At 45.2% G+C, this 26,631-nt stretch overlaps 1 protein-coding gene across 2 annotated transcripts; it reads right to left on the bottom strand.

The window, feature by feature from the left end:
* Positions 1-25,706, bottom strand: LOC121561614 (ATP-binding cassette sub-family C member 9-like; the record flags this gene model as incomplete). 2 transcript variants are annotated; one of them, XM_045217627.1, is given in 20 exon segments in its annotated part: positions 1-102; positions 1,945-1,980; positions 3,353-3,458; positions 4,121-4,193; positions 7,314-7,421; positions 9,156-9,264; positions 9,414-9,556; positions 9,690-9,730; positions 10,003-10,165; positions 10,432-10,566; positions 11,517-11,672; positions 12,540-12,704; positions 15,917-16,102; positions 17,617-17,723; positions 17,905-18,040; positions 18,282-18,448; positions 18,686-18,807; positions 19,728-19,869; positions 23,463-23,637; positions 24,556-25,368. In XM_045217627.1, coding segments are annotated over 19 exon segments (2,348 nt in total), but the record flags the coding sequence as incomplete, so codon positions are not given.
* Between the last annotated feature and the right edge of the window lie 925 nt (positions 25,707-26,631).

Raw genomic sequence — 26,631 nt, 5'->3', positions numbered from 1 at the left:
CTCTGTTTGTTGAAGGGACTGCCAAACGTGATGTTATCCTCCACAGTGGCATTCAGCAGCCAGGACTTCTGGGTAGCGTAGCCCACAGAGTACCTGTTCTTACTGAGGCATTATGGGAAATGGAGGCAGAAGAGAGAGCTCAAACTACAAACATGGAGGTAGGGGAGGGGGTAATCTTTGGGACGTCAACAATGAGGCACATCAAGCGGTGAGTGGGGAAGTGGGTTTAGGTTTCAAACATAGGTTAATGATGAGCTGGAAGAGTTGAGCCAAAATAACAACAATGTGCTGGGAGTCCAGTTTGTTGATATTGTTTGGATGTGCAGTTGAACTACCCAAAGACCCAAAGGATAGGCTTGAGGATAAGAGCATTACGTGTCTGAAGGCACAGTGCTTTGTGTACTATTGTGTACCAGTGTTCCCACCACCATACGTTAGCCTTTGCTGGTTATTAATGGTTGAGTAATTGTATTATATAAGAGAAAGAGATTGCTCCTTTAAGAGTGAAGACGTTAGCTGTGGGTCATGCACACCGACCTGGAAACAACAACTGCAAAAGAGAGTATGTTGGTCTCTTTGTGTATAGTATTCCTATCGTCTCCTGTTGAAAACATACCGTGCTGGTGAATCCACAGTATCAAAATATATCCATATCTCTATCTCTATAACTGCCTTTTCAGTCGTTTTCTGACTAAAAACAGCATTTTCTGTCAGTTACTTCAGACCCAGACCCCCAGCATGGAAGCACACAAACATTCCACGACTCACTCCACGACCAGCTAGTAACAACTCAATGATCACCGTGATGGAGGAATGTAGTGATGGAGGGATTGAGGGAGGGATAAAAGGAATGATGGCAGGGAAGGGAGGAAGGGGTGACGGCAGGGTCCCTTCAGAGGAAGTTTAAAAGGGTACCTCCTGGTTTCTTCAAAAAGACAGGTCCGTCTCAAAACAACTGCAAGTCACGTTCAATGTGTTAGAGTCCATAGAGCCAGATAGACACAACCACCTCGACTTCAACTTCCTTTACACATGAAAAGCTGAACCGCACGCGCGCGCGCGTGTGTGTGTGTGTGTACAGTCGCATATGTGTGTTCAAATGTCAATCTAGCAGAAGTGTGCTTACAGTTAAGCCCTGTTTTGTAGGGCAGCCCTAAAACTGTGTATCGGGGCTAAGACATTTTGACAAAGAGCCAAGAGTCAATTGAATTAGCCAGCATTATCTACAGCATTACCTCCCTCAACAGTGCAGGCATACTGTCATGATACGGTCATTGTCTCAGGCCCAGGGCACTGTCTGCTCTAATAGTGTTATGGCTTCTCCTAGAATGATGTAGGTCTACATGAGGGTGGGAGTCAGTCGGTAGAACAGCGTCTGCTAAATCAACCGTTCTCAACCCAGTCCTTGGGGCCCACCAGTCCTTTCACATATTTGGTGTTTATTCAAAAGTAGCACGCCTAAATGATTCAACTAGTCAACTAATAGCCAAATGACTTAAGTGTTGAGACCTAAATGATGCAACTAGTCAACTAATAGCCAAATGATTTAAGTGTTGAGACCTAAATGATTCAACAATTCAACTAATAGCCAAATGACTTGTGTTGAGAGTAAAATGATTCAACTAGTCAACTAATAGCCAAATTACTTAAGTGTTGAGACCTAAATGATTCAACTAATAGCCAAATGACTTGTGTTGAGACCTAAATGATTCAACTAGTCAACTAATAGCCAAACGACTTAAATGTTGATATCTAAATGATTCAACTAGTCAACTAATAGCCAAATGACTTAATTGGTGAGACCTAAATAATTCAACTAGTCAACTAATAGCCAAATGACAACTAGTCAACTAATAGCCAAATGACTTAAGTGTTGAGACCTAAATGTAGAATGTACTGTACAGGGGTGAGATGGGAAGAGTAAACCCCAGAGGGAGAAAATACCTGTTGGCCTCGTGCAGCATCTCACTCACAGGCAGTCTGATTTAGATAGAAAACAACGACAACGACAGAAGACAGAACACAGACAAGGCTGAGGTTAGTGTTTACGGCCCGTGATTACTACCTGTTCTGCTATGGTACTGACTGGCACCTTCGTTCGCTCACATAAGAGTGGACTTGATGTGGCAGGTCAATTTCATTTTGGATTACTGCTACTGCTAAGATCCACCAGAAGATAAGCCGTTATGGTTATAAACAGATTGAGGAGACATAGTGGTTATAATGGTAATTGTGGTACACCATCAGTATTATAGAGAACTTTCAAGAACTATATGGACCCTCTTTCATAGCAGCGTATGAAGGGAGAGAAGTGTTTAATAGCTTGATAGGTCATATTACAGCGTATTAACAGGCTGTGACTTAATGGAGAACAATGAAATCAACAGTTACTAAATCTACAACAGACTAATTTGACTGTTTTCATTCAATCTAGCTCAAAATGAAAACCTTCCAGTCGGAAGTGTATTATTCATTCAATAACCCAAACAAATACTTAACCGAATCAAATCGAATTAAATTATACAATTGAAAACTTATTGGACAAGTAATCACGCTAACTCCTAACCAATTTGTTGTTGGCAAGAAAATGCTGCAACGCCCAGTTCGTTAGCAATTAGCATGTGTCTGTTCTTCTGCTCAGGTTTCAATCTAAATGCTAATGCTAAGAATGCTAATCAGAGCCTCCATCTCCAGAACATCACTGACGACCCAATCCTAATTTGACATTAGCGTACATTAATATGAGTGCAGATCTCAAATGAAGATTTGGTCCTAGGAGATGGACATAGACGTTCTGGTTTGTAGTGAAAATATGAATAACAGAGCTATAAGAAGACAGAGAGTTGAAAATGGAAAAGTCCCGTTTTAAAAGTGACGGTGTGATTGTGTTATAGAGAGATGAGTAGAGAGATGATATTAAACAGTCAAAGTTCAGGCGAAGCTGACACCAGCAAGCAGACGGTGAGCGATGTACAGAGAGACAGAGGAGCAGCCAGCTCTCCTTCCATAACAACCACAGCGACAGATACAGACACAACCAGGACACAGGAAGGACAATACACAGGACCAACAAGATGAGGGTGGAATGGCTTCTTATTCCACAGATGAAGGCTTTGATTAGCATTGGTGGTGAAGCACAGTGAAACACTGTCTGACAGCTTGTCAACTCTAGAAAGACACAACTATCCCAAAATCGAGACTGAGACGGATCAAAAGGAAATGAGATGTGTGTCCATCTCTGTCTTTGAGTGGACCTCAGCATGTTCAGTACCTAATAGAGATGAGTACCTCAGAGATTTACGCCTATTATAGCACTTCTAACATGTAGCTTATGGTGATTGGTACCACTCACTTGCTCCAGTAGACCTTTCCACTGAGGGTCTGCATCTCTCCCAGCATGGCCAGCAACAGCGACGACTTCCCACAACCCACCTGGCCCACGATCATGGTCAGCTGACCTGGAAATATCAGACACAGGACATACTGTCTGGTAAGAAGACACTATATAAAGCATTAGAGAGAACAGATTGTTCTATGTCAATCTTACATTGATTATGTCTGTTACAGCCCTGGGTAAAGCTTAAAAGTAGGATAGGATATCGGGATATCTTTACACGCTCAATTTCGAGCAGTCATGTTTTCACATCAGTGGAGGCTGGTGGGATGAGCTATAGGAGGACAGGCTCATTATAATGTCTAGAATGGAATAAATGGAATGGAGTCAAACATGTGGTTTCTATACGGTTGATGTGTTCGATACCGTTCCATTAATTCCATTCCAGCAATTACAACGAGCCCGTCCTCCTATAGCTCCTCCCACCAGCCTCCACTGTTCCACATATCCTACATAACACTTCTACTCCCTCAGCGGCAGCAAATAGTGGTCTACCAGGACCAGCCTATCCAGTTTGTCTTAGCAGACAAGATGTCATATCTGACGGACCACTGGCCCTGAGGTCATAGCAGGGAGATATACTACACTGTTACCCAAACGCACACACAGCTGGTGTTAGATATACTACACTGTTACCCAAACGTCAATTACTACATTGACTGTCGATGACCTCCTAAACAGATGCAGCCTGGCGTTGCCATAGTGTTCCCAGCAGGATCAGGTTACCTGTTGGGATGCAGATGTTGATGTCGGACAACGTTGACAAGTTGCTTCCCCACGTGAAGAATCCACTGTTCACCTGAACAGGATATAGTGGGATTAGTAGGCTGACAGAAAAGCATTAGACATGGAGCCTACATTTTATAGTCTGCAGCTGGTGGTTTAGATATGTGTGTTTACATAGAAATGTAATAGCATGTTTACATAGTTATGTTGTGTTTTATGTCTTGTACGATTCTACTGTTTATTATAGCCAGTAATCCCCCCCTCCCTTCCATCCCCTACAGCAAAACCACACACATCACACAAGATCTGAGATTCAGTGACACAGAACTAATAAATACAAGTTAAACATGAAAGACAGACGTCTTATTACCGCTGAGAAAAGATACTTGTTAATTAAGTTTGTAAATAGACAGAGCGGATGTTACGGGGGTGGGGACCAGAGGGGATGGGGGAGTCTTGAAAGGGAGGCAGGGATAGGGGTGGGATCAGAGGGGATGGGGGGTTTGAAGCAGGGATAGGTGGGACCAGAGGGGATGGGGGAGTCTTGAAAGGGAGGCAGGGATAGGGGGTGGGGACCAGAGGGGATGGGGGAGTCTTGATAGGGAGGCAGGGATAGGGGGTGGGGACCAGAGGGGATGGGGGAGTCTTGATAGGGATGCAGGGATAGGGGTAGAGAGAGGTAGAGAGGGAGTAGAGGAAGATAGGGGTGAGATGGGAGGCAGAGATGGAGGGATAAGATGGAAGAGAACACAGAGAGGAAGGTAGAGAGGTAGAGAGAATGGGTGATGGGAGACAGAGAGGAAGGTAGAGAGGTAGAGAGAAGGGGTGATAGGAGACAGAGAGGAAGGTAGAGAGGCAGAGAGAAGGGGTGATGGGAGACAGAGAGGAAGACCGAGAGGTAGAGAGAAGGGGTGATGGGAGACAGAGAGGAAGACCGAGAGGTAGAGAGAAGGGGTGATGGGAGACAGAGAGGAAGGTAGAGAGGTAGAGAGAAGGGGTGATGGGAGACAGAGAGGAAGGTAGAGAGGTAGAGAGAAGGGGTGATAGGAGACAGAGAGGAAGGTAGAGAGGTAGAGAGAATGGGTGATGGGAGACAGAGAGGAAGGAAGAGAGGTAGAGAGAATGGGTGATGGGAGACAGAGAGGAAGGAAGAGAGGTAGAGAGAAGGGGTGATGGGAGACAGAGAGGAAGGTAGAGAGGCAGAGAGAAGGGGTGATAGGAGACAGAGAGGAAGGTAAAGAGGTAGAGAGAAGGGGTGATGGGAGACAGAGAGGAAGGTAGAGAGGTAGAGAGAATGGGTGATGGGAGACAGAGAGGAAGGTAGAGAGGTAGAGAGAAGGGGTGATGGGAGACAGAGAGGAAGGAAGAGAGGTAGAGAGAATGGGTGATGGGAGACAGAGAGGAAGGAAGAGAGGTAGAGAGAATGGGTGATGGGAGACAGAGAGGAAGGTAGAGAGGTAGAGAGAAGGGGTGATAGGAGACAGAGAGGAAGGTAGAGGTAGAGAGAAGGGGTGATGGGAGACAGAGAGGAAGGTAGAGAGGTAGAGAGAAGGGGTGATAGGAGACAGAGAGGAAGGTAGAGGTAGAGAGAATGGGTGATGGGAGACAGAGAGGAAAACAGAGAGGCAGAGAGAACGGGTGATGGGAGACAGAGAGGAAAACAGAGAGGCAGAGAGAAGGGGTGATGGGAGACAGAGAGGAAGACAGAGAGGTAGAGAGAAGGGGTGATAGGAAACAGAGAGGAAGGTAGAGAGGTAGAGAGAAGGGGTGATGGGAGACAGAGAGGAAGGTAGAGAGGTAGAGAGAAGGGGTGATGGGAGACAGAGAGGAAAACAGAGAGGCAGAGAGAAGGGGTGATGGGAGACAGAGAGGAAGGCAGAGAGGTAGAGAGAAGGGGTGATGGGAGACAGAGATGAAGGTAGAGGTAGAGAGAAGGGGTGATGGGAGACAGAGAGGAAGGTAGAGAGGTAGAGAGAAGGGGTGATGGAAGGTAGAGGTAGAGAGAAGGGGTGATGGGAGACAGAGAGGAAGGTAGAGGTAGAGAGAAGGGGTGATGGGAGACAGAGAGGAAGGTAGAGGCAGAGAGAAGGGGTGATAGGAGACAGAGAGGAAGGAAGAGAGGTAGAGAGAAGGGGTGATGGGAGACAGAGAGGAAGGTAGAGAGGTAGAGAGAAGGGGTGATGGGAGACAGAGAGGAAGGTAGAGGTAGAGAGAAGGGGTGATGGGAGACAGAGAGGAAGGTAGAGAGGTAGAGAGAAGGGGTGATGGGAGACAGAGATGAAGGTAGAGGTAGAGAGAAGGGGTGATGGGAGACAGAGAGGAAGGTAGAGAGGTAGAGAGAAGGGGTGATGGAAGGTAGAGGTAGAGAGAAGGGGTGATGGGAGACAGAGAGGAAGGTAGAGGTAGAGAGAAGGGGTGATGGGAGACAGAGAGGAAGACAGAGAGGCAGAGAGAAGGGGTGATGGGAGACAGAGGGGAAGACAGAGAGGCAGAGAGAGAAAGAGGGTGAGATGGGAGAGGAGGCAGAGAAAGAGGATTTGTCTGGTTCACACACACAGCAGCAGCCCATTCTTTCGACCCTCGGACCCTCCTGCCGCCCCCAAGCTCATTAACAGACTGCCTACAATAATGCTGTGGGTCCACAGGGATAGCAACAGGATGTGGACCCCAATGAGACTAGAACAGGGGCTGAGAACATGTCAGTTAATGACACAGTGCACTGGGTTCTCCGTTCTCATGAGAATCCCCTGCCTCTGACTCATGACGTGGTTCCTGAGAGTTTAAACTGTCGGTTTAAATGTTGACTTCTCCTCAGGGTTCGTTTCACACAATGGACAGGCCAAGAGATGAAACATCTGCTGTGAGAGATAGACAGTGGTAACATCTGTGGTGTCTTACTAGAGTGAATGACCGGGCGGATGTGACAAAAAGGCCAGTTTAAAGGTTACATACAGTACGGTTTGATGGCAACTGTCAGACTATAGCTCAGAAGCCTCTGCTTGTGTATGTGTCCACATGCATGCATGTGGCTGCACATGTACGTGAGCTAAAGCTTGTCTGTGAGTTGATAGCCTATGTGTCTGTTGCTGTGTCCGTGCATGCAGTCAGCGAGTGTGTACGGTGCTGTGTGTGTCACAGGTCCTGAGAAGAAGGGCCAATGAGCTTGTTGAGGTGTTGAACTTTGACCCCTGACCTTGACAGCCACGTCCTCAGTCTCGTTGGGCCGCAGTGGCCTGCGTGCTGGCTGCTCATAGCTCTCCATCTGGTAGAGCAGGGGCTGCTTCCTGTTTATAGCTTTGGTCTGGAGAGAGAGAGGTAGGGAGGGAGAGATAGGGAGGGAGAGAGAGGGAGGGAGAGAGGGAGGGAGAGGGGAGAGAGAAAGAGATTGTATTAAGTGATGAACTTGTCCCCTCATCCGCTGTAACCTCCAGGGAGGTCCCCCACTCAGACGCTGACTGAGGCTGTCCCCAGAGGGAGATTCTTATCCCCTACCCCTCATCCCCAAGGCATCCATCCCTCCCTCCCTCCATCCATCCATCCCGCCATCCATCCATCCATCCATCCCTCCATCCATCCATCCCGCCATCCATCCATCCTTCAGCCCTAAACATTCCACACTAACCCCTCCAATTGCCTCCTCCCCTCCACCACCCCAAGACATCAATCTCTCCATCCATCCTTCAGCCCTAAACAAATGGCTCCTCGATCTCACACTAACCCCTCCACCACTCGGTCTCTGTCTCCCTCCACTCCTTCTGAGGAGTCCAACACAGAAATAAACCTGTCAAAGTCCAGAGAACAGCTGAGGACATGACGAGACTACCAGCAACCAGCTACTTAACGTCTCCTGGGAGAGATTCCCCATTAAACCCTGCTGCAAGATTGACACGGTGTGTAGTTACAGTTACTCCTTTTACAGAGACCGAATCGGCTCTGCCCAAACAGTCACTTTCTCTGAAGTTCTACCAAAAGCTTTAAGTTAGAAACACATGTCGGATCTGAAACTTGGTCAGACGAAAACCATCATAAAAACAGAATGTTCCCTATCTTCCTGATGAGTCCATTAGCCATGTTGGGAGCTGTCTAAATCCTGTTGTGACACAGTAGTAGCCGTATTACATGCTGCGTGTAAATGAATGGCTCCCGGATTAGACTCTGTGCTGTCCTGGCTGAATGGTTCCCGGATTAGACTCTGTGCTGTCCTGGCTGAATGGCTCCCGGATTAGACTCTGTGCTGTCCTGGCTGAATGGCTCCCGGATTAGACTCTGTGCTGTCCTGGCTGAATGGCTCCCGGATTAGACTCTGTGCTGTCCTGGCTGAATGGCTCCCGGATTAGACTCTGTGCCGTCCTGGCTGAATGGCTCCCGGATTAGACTCTGTGCTGTCCTGGCTGAATGGCTCCCGGATTAGACTCTGTGCTGTCCTGGCTGAATGGCTCCCGGATTAGACTCTGTGCTGTCCTGGCTGAATGGCTCCCGGATTAGACTATGTGCTGTCCTGGCTGAATGCCTCCCGGATTAGACTCTGTGCTGTCCTGGCTGAATGGCTCCCGGATTAGACTCTGTGCCGTCCTGGCTGAATGGCTCCCGGATTAGACTCTGTGCTGTCCTGGCTGAATGGCTCCCGGATTAGACTCTGTGCTGTCCTGGCTGAATGGATCCCGGATTAGACTCTGTACTGTCCTGGCTGAATGGCTAGCGTTAGCTGCTCTGTGCTGTCCTGGCTGAATGGCTCCCGGATTAGACTCTGTGCTGTCCTGGCTGAATGGCTAGCGTTAGCTGCTCTGGCAGGGGGAGAGATAAGTAATTGGGTCATGTTCATTAGGGACCAAACTGAATAAACAGACTGAAACACTAAGAGACTACCTCGACTTGTCCAATAAGAAACACCATTTAGTTTACTGTCTTGTTTTGTCTACATTTTACTTCAGTGTGCCCTACTAAACACGACTCAGGCCTGTATGGGGGCAGTGTTCGGTAATAGTGGTGGTGTGTGAGTGTGTGTGTGTGTGTGTGTGGGTGTGTGTGTACTCACCGCCCCAGGGTGTTTCTTACAGGCCTCTAGGGACACAGACATGTCTCCGTTCCTCCAGCTGTCATCGCCAATCTCATCGCTCTGCAGGAACTCACCCAGCTTCTGGACGCTGTGGATAGGATAGGATATGATAGGACACACACAAACACACACACACATAAATAACACTGCTATGATACAATTAAGATTCCAGCAGATTGTCTAGCTGGTAGCTATCCAGTATTCAGTATCCCTGGGCGTCCTCAGTAGGCCTCTCACCTGACCATGGCCTTGACTGCGAAGCGGACCACGGTGGAGAGAAGGAACAGTGGGGTAACCAGGATGTGGAAGAGGGCCAGAGCAGCGAAGGCCTCCGAGGGGCTGGGCCGGGTCTCGTTGATCAGGGCGTGGCTGACAAAAGTCTGACAGAGACACAAAGGGACACACAGTTACTCAGTTCAGTATTGTTACCAGATTTCAGAGCTGGCAAAACACTAGCTAAAATTGGCCTATAATTGGCCTGCATGATACCGGAATGATGAGAAACCCTCTTACCGCAAGCACAGCAGCGATGGGGAGAGCAGTATTCATGAAAACTGGGGAGAAAAATAGGTCATATTATGTAACGGAGAGCATTTAGAGAGAACATAGACATTTTCAAACTCCAAAGCTCTTAATTCAAACTGAGCCCCAAATATAAAGGAATAAATGAGAACAAAATATAAGCAGTGTGAGTGTCTTTCTGGACAAAATGAAGGTGATTTCACAGCTCAATAGAAAGGATGTGATAGCTATTATAAAGTAACGGAGGAGGGGCTGTGTGTCTCATTGGAGGTGTGGAGAGCAAAGGTATGTGTGTGTGTCTCACTAGACATGGAGGTGTAGAGGGCGAAGGTGCGGAGGCTGGTGAGCTCCTTGCCCCTGGTGTCTTCTACACTGTCACAGAAGATGTTCTCCCAGGCGTACAGCTTCAGCAGCTTGATCCCCTTCAGAATCTCTGTGGTCTTCTTCAGACGGTCTGTAGAGTGGTCCTGTCAGAAGAGGGAGATGCCTTAGTGAAGATTCAAACCACAGAATAAGTATTAGAAAGATGAATATTTTGTTATATATTGTTTCCTCATCATATACTGTTTCCCTCATCACAACAGAAAATAACTGAAATCACTCAAACGTAGGCTATTTATTCATGGTAAAGCTTGCAGGTTCGTATCTAAAGTGACAGTGAAACTACGATCTAAGGGATTGGTGCAGGCAGTGTTCAACCTGAGTGTCTCAAAGTGAACAGAGGGTGACTCACCAGGGTGCTCTTCTGGGTGTCAGCCAGCTTGGTAGCGATCAGGTACTGGACTGGAGCCAGCAGCACGATGACTGAAGCTCCAATCAGAGCACTGGTCCCCAAAAGATAGTACAGCAGGATCACACCCATCACAATCTGAGTAGGAACACAACACAAAGATATTAGGAATATATTAGGGAGTTTTTAGGGATATATTAGGGAGTTATTAGGGATATATTAGGGAGTTATTAGGGATATATTAGGGATATGTTAGGATATATTAGGATATATTAGGGAGTTATTAGGGATATTAGGGATATATTAGGTAGTTATTAGGGATATATTAGGGAGTTATTAGGGATATATTAGGGAGTTATTAGGGATATATTAGGGATATGTTAGGATATATTAGGATATATTAGGGATATTAGGGATATATTAGGGAGTTATTAGGGAGTTATTAGGGATATATTAGGGAGTTATTAGGGAGTTATTAGGGATATTAGGGATATATTAGGGATATTAGGGATATATTAGGGAGTTATTAGGGAGTTATTAGGGATATTAGGGATATATTAGGGATATATTAGTGATGCACAATATTACAGTCATATTGGTACTGGCAGATAATGGCTTAAAAAATATATACTTGTTAACCCATATTCTGGGACAAAATCATGCTTTGGAACCCACTTTAAGATCGGGATTGTTGGCCGGATCATACATAAAGAGTATGTCCAGATAGATTGTATTTTAACAGCATGGCCCCATCTGCACTTATGTTAAATTTACATCAAATTGACACCCTTTTTCTAACATTTACATTACATTTTAGTCATTTAGCAGATGCTCTTATCCAGAGCGACTTACAGTTAGTGAGTACATAAATGTTTCATACTGGCACACCGTGGGAAACGAACCCACAACCCTGGCGTTGCAAGCGCCATGCTCTACCAACTGAGCTACAGGGGACAGTTTGTACCTAATCTTAATCTAATTCTCCTAACCTGCTACGTTAATTCTCCTAACCTACTGTGTAAGTTCTCCTAACCTGCTACAAAAACTAAATTTCGACATATGCTGAATTCTATCTAGTCAAAACCCACCTGCACTGGCATGGCCCAGAGGTTGGGGCACAGGAAAAGGAACCACATGAGCTGGTTGGTTTCTATGGCAACCAAGTTGTTGATCTGGCCCAGGGTCATCTCTCCCATGGACATGTTGGAGGTGGACAGACGCAGGATCTTGTTGTAGATCATCGCCTAGGAAACGGACAGGACAGAGGACATTAACAACGTACTAGATACAGTACATTCTCTTCTGTGACTGTCTACGGCTGTCCCGATTCTCCAACTCTGTGACTGTCTATGGCTGTCCCGATTCTCCACCTCTGTGACTGTCTACGGCTGTCCCGATTCTCCACCTCTGTGACTGTCTACGGCTGTCCCGATTCTCCACCTCTGTGACTGTCTACGGCTGTTAGATTCTCCACCTCTGTGACTGTCTACGGCTGTTACGATTCTCCAACTCTGTGACTGTCTATGGCTGTCCCGATTCTCCAACTCTGTGACTGTCTACGGCTGTTAGATTCTCCTGCTCTGTGACTGTCTACGGCTGTCCCGATTCTCCACCTCTGTGACTGTCTACGGCTGTCCCGATTCTCCACCTCTGTGACTGTCTACGGCTGTCCCGATTCTCCACCTCTGTGACTGTCTACGGCTGTCCCGATTCTCCACCTCTGTGACTGTCTACGGCTGTTAGATTCTCCACCTCTGTGACTGTCTACGGCTGTTAGATTCTCCACCTCTGTGACTGTCTACGGTTGTTAGATTCTCCACCTCTGTGACTGTCTACGGCTGTTAGATTCTCCACCTCTGTGACTGTCTACGGCTGTTAGATTCTCCACCTCTGTGACTGTCTAACGGCTGTCCCGATTCTCCACTTTATTTGTGCACCTCCCTACTCCCCGCCATGAATTGAACAATGGTGGAAACTCCCTTCAGTCGATGCCTACACCAGTCTAATGCTTTTAAATCCATGACAGAGACTGAACAAGTGAACACTTTGGGTAAAGGGTGGAGAATCGGAACGCAGTATCCTACAAATCCCAGAATCCTCCAGTCACTCACCAGCAGGGCTCCACGGAGGTTGATGCCGGTCTCTATGGTGACATAGTAGGAGGCCTGTAGGAAGGTTCGCTGTAGCACCAGGGCCAGGAACAGCAGAACAGCCAGCACTGACGTGTTCTGGAGCAGCTCAGTGGACGACATGAAGTAGACGTCGAAATCGCGGACCTGATAGATAGAGACACACAAACACAGATAGTAGATTAGAGCAGAGCTAGGGGACTGTAAAAAGCAGGACCTGACACTACCCAGACCCTGTCACTACCCAGACCCTGTCACACACAGAGAAGGACAGAGAGTGAGAGTGTGAGATGAGTGAGGAATTTTCCATGTCACTCAGAAATGCACGCCTGCAGTACTTCACCCTAAACTCTCTGTTCCTCTGTTCAGCCCTCTAACACTGGCACTGTGCATGATGCTCTACTTTAGAGAGAAGTTCCTCTGTTCAGCCCTCTAACACTGGCACTGTGCATGATGCTCTACTTTAGAGAGAAGTTCCTCTGTTCAGCCCTCTAACACTGGCACTGTGCATGATGCTCTACTTTAGAGAGAAGTTCCTCTGTTCAGCCCTCTAACACTGGCACTGTGCATGATGCTCTACTTTAGAGAGAAGTTCCTCTGTTCAGCCCTCTAACACTGGCACTGTGCATGATGCTCTACTTTAGAGAGAAGTTCCTCTGTTCAGCCCTCTAACACTGGCACTGTGCATGATGCTCTACTTTAGAGAGAAGTTCCTCTGTTCAGCCCTCTAACACTGGCACTGTGCATGATGCTCTACTTTAGAGAGAAGTTCCTCTGTTCAGCCCTCTAACACTGGCACTGTGCATGATGCTTTACTTTAGTTAATCAGTTCAGTGCTGCTGACTCCCCACAGCTCCCAGTAGTTTACTTATGTGTCCTAAATGCATTGCTGGTGTCGCTTTAAAAATTAGTTGAGGAAAGTGTGTGTGTGTGTGTGTGTGTGTGTGAGCCTCTATGTGTGTGTGTGTGTGTGTGTGTGAGCGTGTGTGTGTGAGCCTGTGTGTGTGTGAGCCTGTGTGTGTGTGTGTGAGCCTGTGTGTGTGTGTGTGTGTGTGTGTGTGTGTGTGTGTGTGTGTGTGAGCGTGTGTGTGTGTGTGAGCCTGTATGTGTGTGTGTGTGAGCGTGTTTCTGTATCGGTGTTTGAGGGTGTGAAATACGCTGTGTGATAATTTGTGTCTGTAATATAATTGGTCTAATGGGGGTGACGTGGTGACTGGGACAGGGACGGGGCTGGGAACAATGGCGCTGTCGACGCCTCGGTGACATCACAGAGGAAGTGAGTCATCATGAGAAGACCAGCAGACCACCCTGCTGCGCCCTCATGGCGGTACGATGTCGATGACACAACCCACAGCGTCAGACAGTGAGCTATCTATGTAATAAACTATTTATCTCTATGGAGCTAACTAGCCAACAAGACATCTGCTGTATCAAATTGAATCACTTGAATGAGCCGTAATGGACGTGATATAGGAATAGAGGAGGGATGAACATACAGTGGGGAAAAAAAGTATTTAGTCAGCCACCAATTGTGCATGTTCTCCCACTTAAAAAGATGAGAGAGGCCTGTAATTTTCATCATAGGTACACGTCAACTATGACAGACAAAATGAGAAGAAAGAAATCCAGAAAATCACATTGTAGGATTTTTAATGAATTTATTTGCAAATTATGGTGGAAAATAAGTATTTGGTCAATAATAAAAGTTTCTCAATACTTTGTTATATACCCTTTGTTGGCAATGACACAGGTCAAACGTTTTCTGTAAGTCTTCACAAGGTTTTCACACACTGTTGCTGGTATTTTGGCCCATTCCTCCATGCAGATCTCCTCTAGAGCAGTGATGTTTTGGGGCTGTCGCTGGGCAACACGGACTTTCAACTCCCTCCAAAGATATTCTATGAGGTTGAGATCTGGAGACTGGCTAGGCCACTCCAGGACCTTGAAATGCTTCTTATGAAGCCACTCCTTCGTTGCCTGGGCGGTGTGTTTGGGATCATTGTCATGCTGAAAGACCCAGTCACGTTTCATCTTCAATGCCCTTGCTGATGGAAGGAGGTTTTCACTCAAAATCTCACGATACATGGCCCCATTTATTCTTTCCTTTACACGGATCAGTCGTCCTGGTCCCTTTGCAGAAAAACAGCCCCAAAGCATGATGTTTCCACCCCCATGCTTCACAGTAGGTATGGTGTTCTTTGGATGCAACTCAGCATTCTTTGTCCTCCAAACACGACAAGTTGAGTTTTTACCAAAAAGTTATATTTTGGTTTCATCTGACCATGACATTCTCCCAATCCTCTTCTGGATCATCCAAATGCGCTGTAGCAAACTTCAGACGGGCCTGGACATGTACTGGCTTAAGCAGGGGGACACGTCTGGCACTGCAGGATTTGAGTCCCTGGCGGCGTAGTGTGTTACTGTTGGTAGGCTTTGTTACTTTGGTCCCAGCTCTCTGCAGGTCATTCACTAGGTCCCCCGTGTGGTTCTGGGATTTTTGCTCTTCGTTCTTGTGATCATTTTGACCCCACGGGGTGAGATCTTGCGTGGAGCCCCAGATCGAGGGAGATTATCAGTGGTCTTGTATGTCTTCCATTTCCTAATAATTGCTCCCACAGTTGATTTCTTCAAACCAAGCTGCTTACCTATTGCAGATTCAGTCTTCCCAGCCTGGTGCTGGTCTACAATTTTGTTTCTGGTGTCCTTTGACAGCTCTTTGGTCTTGGCCATAGTGGAGTTTGGAGTGTAACTATTTGAGGTTGTGGACAGGTGTCTTTTATACTGATAACAAGTTCAAACAGGTGCCATTAATACAGGTAACGAGTGGAGGACAGAGGAGCCTCTTAAAGAAGAAGTTACAGGTCTGTGAGAGCCAGAAATCTTGCTTGTTTGTAGGTGACCAAATACTTATTTTCCACCATAATTTGCAAATAAATTCATAAAAAATCCTACAATGTGATTTTCTGGATTTTTTTCTTCTCAATTTGTCTGTCATAGTTGACGTGTACCTATGATGAAAATTACAGGCCTCTCTCATCTTTTTAAGTGTGAGAACTTGCACAATTGGTGGCTGATTAAATACTTTTTTTCCCCACTGTATATATAATACCAGGAGCAGAGTTATGGGCCGATGGGAACAGTAATTATGGTACCAGGAGCAGAGTTATGGGCCGATGGGAACAGTAATTATGGTACCAGGAGCAGAGTTATGGGCCGATGGGAACAGTAATTATGGTACCAGGAGCAGAGTTATGGGCCGATGGGAACAGTAATTATGGTGGCGCAATAAACACGGTGTCCAACTTTGATGAGGCGGTTATGTTATTATGCAGTCCTGTCAACTTCAGCCACATACATACCACACTCCCTCCCTTGACGGGCTCGGTGTTGAGGTGTTTGACGATGCCAGAGATGCAGAGCGGCCCGGCGAAGCCCAGCAGATCAGCCAGGTAACGGAAGGTACTGCTGAGGAGGATGGGTCTGCCAAACGCCCGGTACATAGAGCGCCAGATGGACTGAGATTTCTCATGGTCCTCGGTATTCTGCTGGAAGGGGACAGGGGACAGGGATGGGGACGGAAGGGTTACAACTACACAGGAGGGTTCCACTACAATGAACCTTAATCTCAGAGTGAAGATGAGACTACCTGATTATGGAGTCTGGTTCGCGAGACTATTCTATAATGGACAGTCTTTGGAAATGTATTCAAACCTATACTGGGGTTGCACATGTGTATAGGATAAGTGTAATATATCTAAGATCTAACACACAAAGTTTTAGCAGTAGGGAATCTGATCAGAATGTTGTAATTAAATCAAAGCAGGGATCCATCGAAAGGTATGTCACTGCACGGGTGATGCATTGAATGGTTTGCCACTGCACTGGGGATTAGTGCAGAGCGATTAGTGCTTTTTGAGGTTTCGGTTCGATTATTACAAAATAATCGAACCGGTTGCAATAATTTTTTCGAAATGAAATGCACTATGCATTATGTGGGTTGAATGCTGTAACAACACAGAATAAAACAATTAATAAAAGTCCCATGATGGTAGTGACTGTCCATTACTGCTTATCACTTATTAACCATCATTTATTCACTTTACTTTACTTTAATAAAATATTTGTTTTATTTGATGACATTATTATTTCATTCCAAGTCATCATCTCATCTCTATAGAGCTGCTGCCTATGCTGTCTGACAAAATCACTATTTTGTAGTTCTTCAAAGTAAAAGTAAAGCATACTTTTATGACTGCTGAATACCAACTATCAGTCACCTAGATCATGCTAGGCTAACTGCTTTCTATCCATCTTGATCGCGTTTTCTCTTCTCTCAGTCTCCATGTCTGTGCCGCACAGACCGGACAAGGTTAAGCGGGCGCGCAATGGATTATGGTCATTGTAGTTAATTACAATGTTTTCTGCGCTAAACTATGTAGAATAATGGCCTCGTGGAAACTACAACTCCCTACTACATCTCACAGTTCAGGCTTGATCTGATTTATCTCTACAGAAACTGCACATCGAGCTCACAGAAAAATAACGAACCAAATGGAATTCAAATAATTGAACCAATGTCGCTCAATTAGTTGTTTAAAACCGAACATAACCGAAATGTTGGTTATTCACTCAGCATTACTGGGGAGCCATTCAATGTTATGTCACTGTCAGAAGTAGGGTATTAAACTCTGTCACTCCCTCCTCCCCTCACCCTCTGATCATCATCCCTCCTCCCCTCACCCTCTGATCATCATCCCTCCTCCCCTCACCCTCTGATCATCATCCCTCCTCCCCTCACCCTCTGATCATCATCCCTCCTCCCCTCACCCTCTGATCTTCATCCCTCCTCCCCTCACCCTCTGATCATCATCCCTCCTCCCCTCACCCTCTGATCATCATCCCTCCTCCCCTCACCCTCTGATCATCATCCCTCCTCCCCTCACCCTCTGATCATCATCCCTCCTCCCCTCACCCTCTGATAATCATCCCTCCTCCACTCACCCTCTGATCATCATCCCTCCTCCCCTCACCCTCTAATCATCATCCTTCCTCCACTCACCCTCTGATCATCATAGGCATCTTTGAGCTTCAGGTAGTTGGTGAGGGCTCTCATGGCGATGGGCAGCTTGCCTATCTTCTTCAGCTCAATGGGCCTTTTATGGGCTCCTGTGATCAAGCCATCAATCCATCAAAATAACTGTACATCAATCAAAGTCCTTTTTACATCAGCAGTTGTCACAAAGTACTTTACAGATACCTGGCCTAAACCCCAAAGAGCAATCATTGCAGAAGCGGAAGCACAGTGGCCAGGAAAAACTCCTGGAAGGAAGGAACCTAGGAAACAAACCTATAATCAGGGGGTTCATCCACCAGTATGTGGCCTTGGAGAGGAGGTTGACGAAGGGCTGGAGGAACCTCACACCCAGATCCTGAAGGTCCTCTGGAGGCTTTACCTTCTGGGGGTTGGCGAAGAACACATACCTCTGCACGAACATAAGGACACACAGACAGAGATGGACACACATACACAAAGACAGAGAAAGACACACACATGCAAAAGGTAAAAAAGTAAAAAGCCAACAGGAGCTGAAATAAAGACCCTGCATCTGCTATCAGATCACATCAGTACACCACATCACATCCTCCTCTTCCTTCCTCTCTTTATATAGAACCTCTATGACCCCTGACCCAGGAAGCAGTCAGACCACCAGTGTTCTAACTCACCCTGACCCTAATGACGTTGATCTCTACAGCCATGAGGAGTCCGTACAGAACGACCAGCAGGGCTGTGATACAAAACCTCAGGTGCTGCACTCCAACATCGTGCTCTGCAAACTTCCACAGCTTGATGGACTTGGTGATGAACGCCAGAACCCAGTAGACAAACAGAGCTGAGGAAAGAGGAGGTTGGTCAGTTAGTGGTTTAGTAGTGCACTACTTTACCCAGAGATTTATTACAAGTAAACTTGATTATGTACAGCAGAATGGTTCATGTGTAGCTAACTGTGTTTGGGCCATCTGCCATAGTCTCTAAACTACTGCAGCAAAGTGGGGCTAATTCAGTACTGCTTAAACACTAATTGTTCATTTGGAGTAATGAATGCACTGACGGTATCATTTTGACTCACCCAGCAGTAGTTTGGGGAAGTTAGAGGTCTCTATGTTGTGGTAGTACACCACAGATGTAGTGGCTGCTATGAAGCCCATAAACGCTGGCATAAAGAGGTGGAGGTGATTGGTGTCCATCTGTCTGAAAGGACAGAGGGACAGGAGATTCCATCAATATTCAAAGAAACAAAGACAGTTTGATATGCATAACGTATCTCTGGTTTATGCGTTGACATAAACTGTATTCAGTCTCATACAGTTAACCCAGTGGTATTCAAAAATGTTCAGCGGGGACCCCATCTTTTTCGGCAGAATTTCTGGGGACCCCATTTCTTTTTCACAATAATTTATCTCAACCCCACCACAAATCCACCACAACCTTAAAAGCGATACATTTCTATTTTTACATCAACAAATAACCTTCTTATCAAATGAAAAGAAACCAATAAATACATTTACTCAATAGAATGTTATTTTTCAAATGATCTTTCTCAAAAACGTTTGTATATTGTACCATACAATAATCTGTACTCAATTTTTTGCCCCCCCCAAAAACAAATATATATATATAAAAATAAAATAAATCTAGATTTTTGGGCGACCCCACTGAAACTGTTCACCGAAGGGAGCTGCTAGCTTCAGCCACTAAAGAAGCACACTGTGCAATCAACAGGTTTTAACGTGGAGTGATGCAGGGTTTGTGATGCATCAGACGATGGCTCTAATCATAGCTTGTGTTACTGCAGCATTTTGGAGGATCTTATTGGTTGCAGTCTGGGTAAACTGGAGAGTGGGGTTATTTTGAGGGACATTGGTTTCATTTTTCTATAAACATTGGTCTCGAGGGAAGCAAGGAAATTCAATAGTTCACTGCACCAGATACTTGGGAGCCGTTCATTTTAGGTTACAACAATGACAGAGAGGAATAGCGCTTCTTTTATAATCTCAGCAACCCAGAACCAAATCTCATGTGAACACTGGCTTCTGGCCAGCTACTAATGTTTCGTTTTTCACAGTAGACTACTTCTTTGGTAACAGGAAGTAGTTTTAGGGGGTTCTTACTTGTTGGAGACGATCCCCTCAGCGATCTCACAGACGTGGACAAACAGCAGAGTGAATGTGAGGATCCAGCGCAGGTTGTGTCCAGGGAAGTGGAGCCAGGTGTTATGGTGGATCTGAACCTTAGAGCTCTGACTGCCCCAGCCTAGGGGAGGAAGTGGAGCCAGGTGTTATGGTGGATCTGAACCTTAGAGCTCTGACTGCCCCAGCCTAGGGGGAGGGAAGTGGAGCCAGGTGTTATGGTGGATCTGAACCTTAGAGCTCTGACTGCCCCAGCCTGGGGGAGGGAAGTGGAGCCAGGTGTTATGGTGGATCTGAACCTTTAGAGCTCTTTGACTGCCCCCAGCCTGGGGGAGGGAAGTGGAGCCAGGTGTTATGGTGGATCTGGAACCTTAGAGTCTCTGACTGCCCCAGCCTGGGGGAGGGAAGTGGAGCCAGGTGTTGGTGGTGGATCTGAACCTTAGAGCTCTGACTGCCCCAGCCTGGGGGGAGGAGTGGAGCCAGGTGTTATGGTGGATCTGAACCTTAGAGCTCTGACTGCCCCAGCCTGGGGGGAGAACACATACGCAAGCATGAACATAAGCACACACGCATCAGAACGCATGCACGGACATGCAAACACACAGGGTTGGGTAGTAACGGTTCACAAAAGTAATCCAAAAGTAATCCATAAGTAATCCAAGTAATGACGTTACTCATTTTGAGTAATCAAAAGGATTACATTACTGATAACTTTAGTTGTCATGTAATCTGTCATCAGTAACAGATCAAGTAAACAGATAAACACAGCAGTTGATTTTAAAGCACTCTGCATTATTAAGGTTTTCCTGCCAAACAATGAAAGCCATGGATATTCTTGGTGACTCTTGGATAATGCAGGCAAGTGCCTTCAATGGTCAACTGTTTGTAAACCTTTAAGTCTAATGGTTAACTTGAACTGTTTGTAAACCTTTAAGTCTATCAACTTGAACTGTTTGTAAATCTTTAAGACTAATGGTCAAAGTAAACATTCAGAACATACAGTAACACAGAAATAGAAATCAACTACAGCTTATAGTTTTGCATCCTTGTAGAGTGTTTCAGTGTTTCCGCAAACATACAGTGCGTCATTGTATGGGAGTTGATTTGATACAGTAACAACTCATGGAAGGCGTGATGCCCTTAGACATCTCCCCTGGGAAGCATCCATAAAAGACTTGATCACCACACACACACACACAGAAAAACACACACACACACACACACACACACACACACACACACACACACAAAGATTTGACCAGGAAGCATCAATTAATATTTTCCTCAGGGACTGGGCTGATAGTCAGAGCCATTCCCATTAAGCAGATGAGCAACAACCACACTCAGTCAGTTTCCCCAGAGTAGACCTTTTAGAACAACACAACAATAGATTGTTATCAGTAAACGTCGCGGTAAGGTGCAGAACGTTGGCTTTGTCTGCTGGGGGCAGGGAGGACCCCAGCTCCACTAAAACTATTGACAACTAAATGTTACCAACTAAAATTGGTTGCAATAGGATCACCAATTCTTTTTTGATTATTCCATGCAAAGAAAATGTGCACATTTAGCTCCATTTTATAGTTATACAGCCAGTAACTCCATGCTTTTCACCATTAGTAAACATAGCTAATGTCATTTCAGATAGGCTACAGTACGTGAGGGTAGCATATCGATTCGGCAATCGGCATGTAGCTAGCTAGCTAAGCAAACAACGTGAGTAATTTAGCTTGCTTCATCAGAGAAGGCTTTTGGAAAGAGCTTGAAATCGGCAAGTAGCCTATATTTTGAGTCTAAAATCATCCTGGTGAAGTTGTCTGTCTAATGCTCATCACTACATCTGTTCTCATCATATATTCAGATATTACCAAGCTTTAGTTAGCTGTTAGCTGTTAGTCTAGCCAAAGTGATGTGATTTAGGAAATTCCACGATAAGAGAGTGATGCTGAGACTCAGATTTCCCACTTTTAAATGTATGTCAAACAAAAAACAATGATTGCCAAGTTGAACAAACTCTATGCACAAGGACTACTTTTGACAACTTCCACTGAACATTTTACAAAAACACATTTACTTGCAGAACAGTGCAGATGCAAAGTTTGGTAACAGAATAACAGTTTGTGCTGTTGGTGCCGTCATTCTGTTACCAAACTTTGCATCTGACCTGTTCTTCAAGAAAATGTGTTTTTATATGTGTTCTCACAGTCCCCACAACAACTCAGAGACCACAATCCCACAGTCCCACAGTCCTCCTCCTCAGTTGGATAAAGGCTGGGCCAGGGCCAGGAGTCTAACCAGCTGTTCTGTGGTCTGGGGAAAGCTACTTTATGTTGACCGGTGAGAATGAGACCGACAGCCAGCAGATCAATGAAGAACACATACAGACCAGTGCTGACTGTCAGGCACAAGATCAATCATAGGGCTTTACACAGAGTTTCCTATCGTTTACACAGGACTGTGAGTCTGAGACAGTGGAATTGATTAAACCCAGTCTGTGGACAATACTCATTTTGCTTGCTTCAAGGGTTTATCTGAATGGTGAGACTGAACGATTAGAAAAAATGTCAAGTAGCTTGAATATTCTCTTTAGTGCAGCATTTTAATACTGTTTCCTGTTGGTGAAGCATGTGTAATATAGTGCAGCATTTTAATACTGTTTCCTGTTGGTGAAGCATGTGTAATATAGTGCAGCATTTTTTTCTTGTAATAAATACTGTTTCCTGTTGGTGAAGCATGTGTAATATAGTGCAGCATTTTTAATACTGTTTCCTGTTGGTGAAGCATGTGTAATATAGTGCAGTCATTTTAATACTGTTTCCTGTTGGTGAAGCATGTGTAATATAGTGCAGCATTTTTTTTTATAGGCATAATACTGTTTTCTGTTGGCGAAGCATGTGTAATATAGTGCAGTATTTTAATACTGTTTTCTGTTGGTGAAGCATGTGTGGGGGATGAAAGGACTGTTACCAAAGGCATCCTTGAATCATGTTGCTTTGGGATTGTCACGCACACACCCACATAATCACCCACAAAAACACAAACACAGACCATCAGAGCTAAAGCAATTCTGTCCCCTTCTGATCCCATTGTGTCCCCTTCTGAACCTATTCTGTGCCCTTCTGAGCCTGTTCTGTCCCCTTCTGAGTCTATTCTGTCCCCTTCTGAACCTATTCTGTCCTCTTCTGAAGCTATTCTGTCCCCTTCTGATCCTATTCTGTCTTCTTCTGAAGCTATTCTGTCACATTCTGTCCCTATTCTGTCCCCTTCTGAACCTATTCTGTCCTCTTCTGAAGCTATTCTGTCCCCTTCTAAACCTATTCTGTCTTCTTCTGAAGCTATTATGTCCCCTTCTGAGTCTATTCTGTCCTCTTCTGATTCTATTCTGTCCCATTCTGATACATTCTGTCCCCTTCTGAGCCTATTCTGTCTCCTTCTGATCCATTCTGTCCCCTTCTGAACCTATTCTGTCTCCTTCTGATCCATTCTGTCCCCTTCTGAACCTATTCTGTCCCTTTCTGATACATTCTGTCCCCTTCTGAACCTATTCTGTCCCCTTCTGATCCATTCTGTCCCTGTTTCTATTCAACCTTTAGAGATCAGTGTTCTGTGTGATCTCTAGGTGAAAAGGTGACAAGATTAAAGCTGGTCACACGTGCACGCACGCACACACACACGCACATACACATCATGAAGGTAAAGGACTATGCATGGTCCACGTACCGATGAAGAGGATGGGGAAGGTGATGAAGAGCAGGAAGACGTGAGGGACCAGGTTGAGGGCGTCCACGAAGCAGCCATTGTTCAACATCCCCGTATCCACACTGTAGGCATTCTTGGTCACATTGTTGCCACAGAACGACAGGCCAGCCATGCCACCTTATAGGTCCAGAGAAGCCTGGGGGGGAGGGTCCAAGGCACAACAGAGCGTCATGAATGGTCAGCAAAACTGTCAGTCAAGTCAAGAGCACCAGCTAGTCTAGTGGCTGGACAAAGGAGAAGTAAACAATGAAAGAGGTCTAGCCTTAATGCTCTTTATAAAACACAGGATACATTAGTAAGGCTAAAGTGCTTTTATGATTCAAATAACATTAGCCAACGGATACGTGCTTTCAATATAGAGACACCTGCTTAGAGCTTTTACATGGATCAATAATCATTATACTATTTCCCAAGACTTTACTTTTTGTAATGCAATTTGTGTTAATGCCTGTCCTTGACTCCAGAGACCTCACTAACCTCTGTTGACATGGTTGACAACACTGACAGTAACAACACTGCACTGTTATTCACCTGCCTACACCAATTATGCAAGGCTCAACACTGTCAAACTGGAATATCTTACTACACAAATATACCTCTGCTTTATTCTGTTTTTCAAGACATGAAACAACGGTACACCTTGATAAGGAATGATCTAGTCTGAGGATAGAGAACGTTGAGGTTTATTCTAGAGAAGCATTACTGACATCCAACAACTGCTCGTCTTATTTCAGCCATATCTGAATAACAGTCAAAATAATGTAGCCAATCACATGAAATAATTAAACAAACAAATGTTGCCAAACGATGTTAAAGTGCATAGGCCTAATATTTATATAGGGCTATATTATACAAACTGCATATTATACAAGTAGTTGTCCAATTGAAGCTGGAAAGTGGTTTTCCGACAGTTATTCTGAAAAGAACTCAACACCACTCACAAGAAGCGTCGTTTTCAGACCTCTCCTATGAGTTATATGACCCTGTAGCTGAACACATGCACAACATAGCATACACGGCCATAGCAGACTAATAATAGATCAATGTAGCTTACCTCAGAGAAGTGTCGTTATTGACGCGGTTTCATTCACGTTGTTTGGTTTTTTGGAGACAGTAACCACACAGCGTATATTGGAGGTGATTATTTTTAGCCTTTCGCGCATCAGCTGGCCAAACTGCTCCCCCCTATCGGATTTCAAAACTTGACCAAGTCTGGCTAGGCAAATCAAAACTTGACCAAGTCTGGCGAGGCAAATCAAAACTTGACCAAGTCTGGCGAGGCAAACGTCCCTGCAGCTAGGTTCCACCAACAACCATGTGGTGGGATAAGGTACATGTGTAGGAATGGTAGGCATAACATAAGGGTGCGGTTTTATAAAAACAGATTCATATTTTGAAGAGGGTTACATTTTTTAGGCAAAGGCTTCAGTAAATATTTACATATTTTTAGGAAGACACAAACTGTAAATACGATGTGTCCATATTGTTGAGACTTGGAATTGACATGTCTCCTACAAGGACATGGGAGGACCTTGGATAGGCTAGCCTACAACTGAACTCTAGGCTACAATTCTATTGTTACGGGCAATGAACCAGTAGCCTACAGATGTATGCCGTCAGCAGTTACAACGATGAATCAGACCTATATGTGAAGTAAGCACTTGTCATTGCCTTTAGGAACGTGCAATTCTTGTAGGCAAAAACCTTCGTTTTCTATACTAATCATTCTATAATTTGGAACGGTTTCAGATCTCGAGGTGCGCTCTTTACAGATGACAAGGGGTACACATCATGTGACATGACAATGTGTGAATATTATCATCAGACCGACTAAAATTAAATAAATATTAGGCTTTCTGAGGCCATGTATGCAGTAAGTAGGCTATCGGCAGCACTTACCCTATCTACGGCTCCGCTGTGTTCAGTCAGTTTTTTAAACGCGTCCTGTTGTGGGATGTCTTGTGTTGTCCGGTCATTGGTTTTATGCTGGTGAGATTTGTGAAATTATGCAATGGAGGACGCTGCCGTTCTGAAGCAAACTCATTCATTCCATTAGAAGTGCGCTCGCATCATCAGTAGCAGCATCGTATGATTATTGCGTCCACTCCTACACGGTGGATAGACGTGGCTTTGTGCAGAAATAGCACTCAGACAGAGGAGTGCGTAAAAGCAAATCACGTTATTTAGGTCACCTCAAAAACCGCGGGAGCGATCACTTAACGGTTGTGTTTTATTCCGCTGTTTTACCCAAATTATCTAGATAAACGTTTCAGACAGTTCTGTTCTCGTTAATGTCAAATAAAACGTATATTGGTAATAAATGATGGATAGATCACGCGCCCATTACGCCGATAGACATAAATCAACCAACAGCAGCAAAGATTGAGGTCGTTGCGTTATCAGTGTGACAATATGCAGATGTAAGCTACAGTGTTAAGGTTAATTATGTAATAGCCTTCACTCGGCTACACAGTGGCCATGTTTCCTCATCAATGAATGACTGACTTCTCCTGATTAAGATTATTGATTGAGTAGACACTTGCTCGCTGTCTCCAGCATAGGCCTATTGTTCATCGCTATTCAGTATTATGCCAGTTGCCATGATGTGCCTTTCCATAATGCTTCGTTATAACAGTGTTATTAAATTATTATAGATGACCATGTCTTACCCTGGGCACTGACAGTAATGTGTTATGACTGCTATGCTAATTAAACGGAAACCTGATTCTGACACACACACACACACACACACAAACACACAGGTAGCGGACATGAAATGGTTGCTCATGGTCACGTGATGAGGGAACCCTGCGACTTCAAAATCAGTGTCGGCCCAAGCAAATGTCATCTTGGTCTAACCGTCTTTTTCTCCAGCAGTAGACCAGGGAATGATTTCATTAGGGTATCTGTGGATCTCCCCATATCTGCACGCGTAGCCAGTGACATAACACCTTATTGACACCTGACTGAACTAACCAATAGAAATACTGTACTTAAACATTTAATACATATTTCTGCAGCGGCGAGTGGAAACATAACCAACCCTGACACACACGCGCACACACGCACCATAACTCCCTTTACCCTCATGTAGGCTACTGACCCTCTCTGTACCCTCATGACTGAATCA

This window comes from Coregonus clupeaformis, unplaced genomic scaffold, assembly GCF_020615455.1.
Source record: "Coregonus clupeaformis isolate EN_2021a unplaced genomic scaffold, ASM2061545v1 scaf1154, whole genome shotgun sequence".
In the NCBI taxonomy this organism is placed as follows: Eukaryota; Metazoa; Chordata; class Actinopteri; order Salmoniformes; family Salmonidae; genus Coregonus; species Coregonus clupeaformis.
Note: the sequence above shows the minus strand (reverse complement) of the source record. Positions and strands in the feature narration are given on the sequence as shown.